This window comes from Bison bison, unplaced genomic scaffold, assembly GCF_000754665.1.
Source record: "Bison bison bison isolate TAMUID 2011002044 unplaced genomic scaffold, Bison_UMD1.0 scf7180017864473, whole genome shotgun sequence".
Lineage (NCBI taxonomy): Eukaryota > Metazoa > Chordata > Mammalia > Artiodactyla > Bovidae > Bison > Bison bison.
In genome coordinates, this window is record NW_011495034.1 from 1,236,137 (window position 1) to 1,243,124 (window position 6,988).

The following is a 6,988-nucleotide window of genomic DNA, read 5'->3' on the forward strand; positions in this document are numbered from 1 at the left end:
ACTTGACTGTATTTGCTATTAGACTCCAGGACATTCATATTTTTATTTTAAACTTAGTTCTAAGAAGGAAATTACGGCTTAATTTCTGAGGTATTTAATGATTTTAACAGTTATATTCTACTTAATATTCTAAAACTATGATTTTGATTTCCTTGTTTTTGCTTTCTGGGTATTAATTTTTTGTCTTTTTTCTTCTCAAAGAAACTATTGCATGGAAGTTAAGATTATTCCCAAAGAAGAGTGCGTTACTTCTCTCCAGGCTTAGCTAGGTGCAGTCTGGTAGTTCAACTAGAAATAGTAGGGTATACCTAAGGCTACCCTTTAAGTAGGAGCTTAATATATACTGTCCTTATTCAACCCTTGCTTAAAAAGGAGTCTTGTGATGACCACAGACATGCAAGGGATGGTTGTAAAAAAAATGAAGAGGTTGCAACAAAGGAAGAAGAGAATGACACACAAATACCACTACCAAACCCAATAACCACCTAGTATTTTTATAATGCGTATGTGAGGGAAACTGGCTTTGAATACCAGGAATGGCTCTTTCTTAGATACAGTGTCAAGCATGCATTCTGTCCAACATCAGAACTTTCAATGGTTTTATAAACCACAAGGATGTCCTATATTAGCTGAGGCTTACCAAACTCTCATACTACTAGTAGTGAGAAAGTCTCCAAAGAAACACATAGAAAAAATAAATGGCTGCTCCCTGGCAATCTGAACAGGTGAGATTACATGAAATGCTTGTCAAAGAGCAATGTCTTTGCACTCGGTACATGCACACAAATAAAGCACAAATTAGATCCTATGATCACTCTTCCTTCCAATTAGTGACTTTCAAAAGGTCCTCCCTTCCTCCCAAGGTGAACACTCTGAGTAACACTATAGAGCCTTAGATGACACACATAAAACCGGTGATGACCTCATCACAGCACTTGGGCTACTCCCGAGAACCAAAGCCCCCTCAGGGCTACAGCAGCCCTACAGTCCAGAATCAGGAGCCTCTACTGATCCTGGAAGACAGCTCTGCCTGCGGCACTTAACACGGCTAAGCTCATAACCAGATTCAAAATGTCAGTACTCATTATCTAGATTCTAATGGAGCTGACCGAGCCAGTCAAGAGTTGGGCTGGCTGTAAGCTGGGCATTTTAGTGACTTGTACTCCAATCAGAAGTTGATAAAGGTGGGTCTTCTCCAAACACTGCCCCATCTTTTCTCATGGACACAGCTGGACTCGGAGGATATGGTCTTTAGACAGCACAGACACGGAAGACAACACACAAATCAATAGAAAAAAATAACTTCTTTTTATTTACAAAAAAAAAAAATCCAAATATTGGATGCTGTAAACAAAATTCACAATCTGTTCCCTCTAGCGTTGATTCAAACATGTCAGTTTTTAAAGAGTCCATTCTCCATCAACTCCTTTTCTGCCTGTGACACAGTCTAAAGTGAAAGTATTCCAAAAGAGTGACCCCAGAAGCAGCTTGCTGCAAACAGGACGTCTCGGAGCAGGTGATGGTTGTAGAGAGGTCGAAGAGACAGCCAGCGGGCAGAGACTCCTCTATTCTGCAAGGATTTGCAGCCATTCTCACCAAGTTACTTGCCATCTTCCAACTCTGTGCTTTGACCATGTACTTTGTTAGCAAGCCATTATTATGACAAAATATTACATAGAGATTCTTTCTTAGCACTAAAAAGGCTATGCTATGAGAGATCATAAAGAAAGATTATATTCAAACAGGTACTATATATGAAATTACTTTTTTTGGCTTTTGGCGTCATCTAACACATGTTGTCTTCAAACAACAAAAAGCTTATTTCTGAACTGCTGACAGCTTTTAACATAATACATTTCATTTACAAAATAGTTCACAATATTTATTTGGCAAGCATTGCACTGAAAACAACTTTACACGCAGTAAGGCAACCTACAATAAGCAAACAGAAAGGGGTGGCAAAAACGAACAGTATGTTCACTCTTCTTGGCGTTTCCTCCTTGGCTTGGCTTATAGACCTTCCATCCTTGCAATGCTGGAGCCTCATTAAAACAGTCCACCCAATACCAAGAGTGAGCAAATATTTGATCCTGTTTCTGGAAAGGAAAAGTCCATCTTGATGTAAGACATCTTGAGGCAATGAGACTTTACTGCAAACAAAGTCAACTTGTTAAAAGGGCACTGTCATGGGTGAAGTGTTCCCTGATGTGCCAGGCTGGACAGGTGAGAACCTCCAGCAGAGGAAAAAAAAAAAAAAAAAAACTTCTTCCTGCTTTAAAGTAACAGCGCACTCGACCAGATAAACACAAAGGTAAGCAAATCACAGACACTAATCAGGAGTTGAGAGCTGTCCTTTCTTCTAACCTATGACACATGGCTCTCTCTCACCAGACATTCAAATGTTTAGGCCACACATCCACAAAGATAGACATATATTCCACCGTTTGTTCAACTACATATGCACAAGACTATAGTACATACAAAAGGGAAATAAATTATATCAATCAAAGTAAATGCCGAAGGTTGTCTTGAGTACAGCCTGTTCTAACTGAAAGCCAGGTGCTGGCATTTCCAACTATGCTACCAGCCCTGGAGTAAGCAAGAAAAGAACATAAATATCAGAAAACAAATGAAAAGTGTATTTTTCAAAGAAGGCTCCTCCATACAAGAATCTGTGCCATAAAATAACAGCGGATCGTTGCTCTGGCAGAGCCAGAGACCTCCAGATTCTTTGTGAAATAGTGGACGACTCATCCATCAAGAGTTAGGATAAGAAGGAACAAGGCAGATGCCCAGACGCTCCTCCTCCATTCCCGAGTGTTCCCTTAGCTTTAATCTTAGGGAATGTCCAAACAGGTAAGGAGGATGGAGCTCTGGGTTTCTGACCATTTAGTATCAGGCTTAATCTGCAAATGGAACATTTCCTGGGAATTAGCAATGAATTTCTCAAAACCCAGGGCTGGAGTGAGCGAGTCGGAGCCAGCATGGGAGAAGAAAAAGTTCCCTACAAAACAGCGAGTGGCAGTGCAGTAGCTGTTACAGCTGGGACAGAGTTCACAGGGAGGCTACTCCAGCAAACCCATCAAGTTCCGGTTAAGGCTTCAAAGAAAGATGCGCAAGAAAGGTAGTTGGATGGATTAAACTAACAATGAGCATCTGAGGGATGCCCAGATAACAAACAGATTACACTGCCAATAGGATGATGCTATTTTCTTCCCCAATCCTTCTCTAATGGATGACAACAATCAGTTGATTCTTCAGAGGGCTGCACATAGTAAGCAGTCATCCACTAGGGTTGGTAAGGGATGATGTGGCTGCCTCACAAGACAAGAGGGAAGGTTTTCGGATGTTAAGTTTTGTTTTCAACAAATGCATTTTCAGAGACCAGTGTCCAAAGAAATTAAAGGCTGGGAGAAGGGATGGGTTCAAGATTAGCTGTCACTGAACTGAAATAGTAACGCCAGTTCATTTCACAAAGGTGTAACTGGTCTCTTGAGACAGAAAATAAAGTTGGAACTGATTCGATGCAAAGTGAGTGAATTTGAAGTACAGTACTAAATATTTAAATGCAGTGTGACAACCAGATCGAAGATGTTTCATGTTGGCATGAATTTATAAAATTTTATATATAATATATATCTCATATATAAATTTTAAGCAATTGTGCAAATACTCTTTAAAAAGGGTCATTTCACATTTACTAAACTCTAGTGGTCCTGGAATGCATAATGCACTCATTTAAAAATTCATTTAAATATTAATAAGTAGTGTTCAGATCACCAGAAATTCTTTTGAGCAGTCAGGGATTTAAACAGACTATCACTGATCCATGATCCACTGGATTATACATCATGGAGGTATTGCAAGTATTACAAAAACTAAAAGGGTTCAAACTGTCAAAATGGCAGTTCAGTATAAAAAAAAGAGTGCTCTGCCAAACAAATATTCTCCCATTTGTGGAATTCTATGGCTCACAAAATAAAAAGAAAACAAAAACAAAAACACTCACTAAAAAGGTATAATCTCTGCTCAATCTATCAAATATATTAATTGTTTTCCTCCTTCATTCACTTAAGTTTTTTAGATGTGGGATTTAATTCATCACTGCAATATGCCCACGTCTCAGGTCATCCTGTTGAAAACATAAAAGCACACAGTATTTAAACATTTCCTATTTGCTACATTATTCTAGACCATAGTCAATGAACTGTGTGTATATACACATATCACAAATATGTATATATATACACATAATATACACACACATACACATGTACCTAGGATAACATCACACCAACAATGTTAACTTTATACAAGTATTTGTCAAGAAAAAAATAGGGCATCTCCTCCACCATTCACAAGCTTATGTGTTGTTTTATTTTCTTCTTGAGTCCCTGATAAAATAAGTCATTAAACCATAAAATTTTTCCACTTCAAATTTTCAGAAGGCAACAGGCACTTTGATGTATATTGGTGTGTAACAAATATAGTAACTCTTTATATATTCTACTATCTCTCTTCTACTTGGGTATTTTTATCTGGTAAATCTTTGGTCCTTGAGCATACTTTCTTTGCTACAGCTGTTTTTGCTTGCATTTTCACATTTTAAAAAATGTGAGCTATGCACGCAGCTGGAAATAATGGATTGTGTCATCATAAGTTCTGCTGTTTGTTATGAGAACTGCACCAACCTACTACTGTTCACTTGGAGCAAGCCATTTCTATTAGCGCAATGGGAGAGTTCCACAGATAGTATTCACTACAAGCCTCAGCAATCCCAATGTTGGTGTACCCCTTCTTTCTGTACCATTGTTACTATCTGAACTCCTGAATTGATAATTAAGTTGGAGGGAGACCTTTTTTTAATCTCTGTATATTCCCTTTCATGAATTCCATCTTATAAGAAACTATCCACTTGTCTTTTTTTCCTATGGCAAAGCTATGGGAGCAGGTACTGCAAACCCATATTGTCATCAAGCTTTTTTTTTCCTCTGTCTCTAGTTATTTTAGGAGAACCTGGTTGCTTTTAATGACAGGTCTCTTTTGTTTCAGGAAAGAATCCAATTGGGTAGGAGAATCAGGCGGGAGGGTTGGTAGTGGTGGGTGGGTTATTTTGAGATCGTGCCCCCATACCTATGAAAAGATCCACAAAGCTTTGCCAAGTTTAAAACCAGGAGCAGATCATCATTGCACAAAACATATCCCTAATAAGGGCTGGATCACTCAACCTTTTTCTTTTTATTTTTCTTTTCTCTCTCTCTTTCTCTTTTTTTTCCTATCTTGTCTGAAATGGCTTCCCCACAGGACATTTTTAAATGATTCTTAATTGCAGGGTAGCCAAGTGGAGTATGTCTGTTGCTGGCATGTGAACACTGGCTGGACCTGTGCAATGTAGTAATTGCTAAAGTTGGCATCTGCTACATAGGGGGCCGGCTGGTAATAGCAAGTGACATTGGCCACGTTAGGGATGACATTCTGGTCAGCTAGCACCCGGATAGCCAGCATTGTGATCAGGTTTAAAGTCTGTCTTCTTTCATGTCCCATCAGACACACGGTACTCTCATTCACCACTCCATGAAGGGTCATGAGATAGTCATACTTGCGGTCTTCCAAGCCCACGAAGTGGTTCTGCAAATAGGACTCCAGTTTTCTCTGCTGCTCTCCAATGTCTGAGAAGTCGATGAAAAACCTGGAACACATATACCTCTGAAGGGTCTTGATTTCATCAGAGGCGGGCCTAAAGCCCCTCACTAAGAGGTTGCAGTACTTTAACAGGCCTCCCCCTCTGATTTCCTCCGGGTTCCTCGTGGCAATGATCTTGTTACAAAGGTGATCAAAGGCTTCATGGAAATCGCCATAGACGCTCTCCCCAATTATTGTGGGGTGAAACGTTTCAGTCATCGGGTTCTCTGAACACTCGTAAAAGAGGAGAAGAGAGTCTAATTTGATTTGAAAAGAATCTACACTAAATTCAAACTGCCTCCGGAGGGAATCCACAAATTTCAGTTCCACATTTTTGCCACTGTTGTTTGACAGGGATATAAGACTCCATCGGTCAGAGTCATTGCACACTTTAACCATTTTCTGCACATAAGCTTCCTACAATTTAAAAGACAAAACAAGAAGATGAGCAAACCTAGAAAAAAATAATAAATACATCCTCATCACAGCTGAGAATTATTTTGCTCCTCCCCTTTTGTTTTGTCAAGTTTCAGCAAAACACTACCTACAGGTTTAAACATTAAACAGTCTTCTGAAAACAACAACAACAAAAAATACATTTAACGAGTGGTTCTGCTGTCTGGGGAAGAGACTAGAAGTAATAGTTTGAGGCTTTTGGCAGACATAGCACAGTACTAAGCGGTTCTGTTGTCATGTCTGACTTTTGAAATGTTATTTTTTGAGAATGCTCTTACAGGTACAAGATTCACACAATATAGCTGCAATATTCAAAAGACAGAAGGGCCTACAGTAAAAAGTCAGTCTGCCTCTCATCCTGTCCCTAGTCACCTAGTTTCCCCTCCACCCGCCAGGCAACTGATAGGATCAGTATCTTGTGGGTCCCCGCAGGGATTCTGTAGCTAAAATCAAATATGAACTAAATTAAGACATTCTGGGAGGCTGGTTCCTCAGATCATTTTGACGCGCTTTGAGCCAAAGTGGGGAGGAGGGGACCCATTATATCCCGAACCCAACAACCAACCAGGAGAAAAGCCGTATTTAATCTTAATGCCTGGAGTCAGCAGAAAGCAGCTAGGAAATTAGTCACTTTTTCCAACACAATAATAAGCCCATTGACTCGCCTCTGCTGCAGGCTGCAGGAGACTCAAACATCCAATGACTCAAAAAAAAAAAAAAGATGGACAACATTCACTCTTCTACTTATCAGAATGTACGAATGTACTCCGGACACGACTCAAGCAAGGAAAGCCAAGAGTTAAAAAATAAGGAGAAGGAAGAGAGGGCAGGGCAGATGAGGAAGCAGAAG

The 6,988-nt window shown here is 39.7% G+C and overlaps 1 protein-coding gene across 1 annotated transcript in view; it reads right to left on the minus strand.

Moving 5' to 3' along the window:
• Positions 1-1,285: 1,285 nt before the first annotated feature.
• The window catches only part of FAM46A (family with sequence similarity 46, member A), a 7,672-nt gene continuing 1,969 nt past the window's right edge, over positions 1,286-6,988 (minus strand). Inside the window, exon 3 of the mRNA XM_010861945.1 lies at positions 1,286-6,099. Within this exon, the coding sequence (XP_010860247.1) occupies positions 5,323-6,099 (777 nt within the window). The 3' untranslated portion in view covers positions 1,286-5,322. The remainder of the gene's footprint in view (positions 6,100-6,988) is intronic.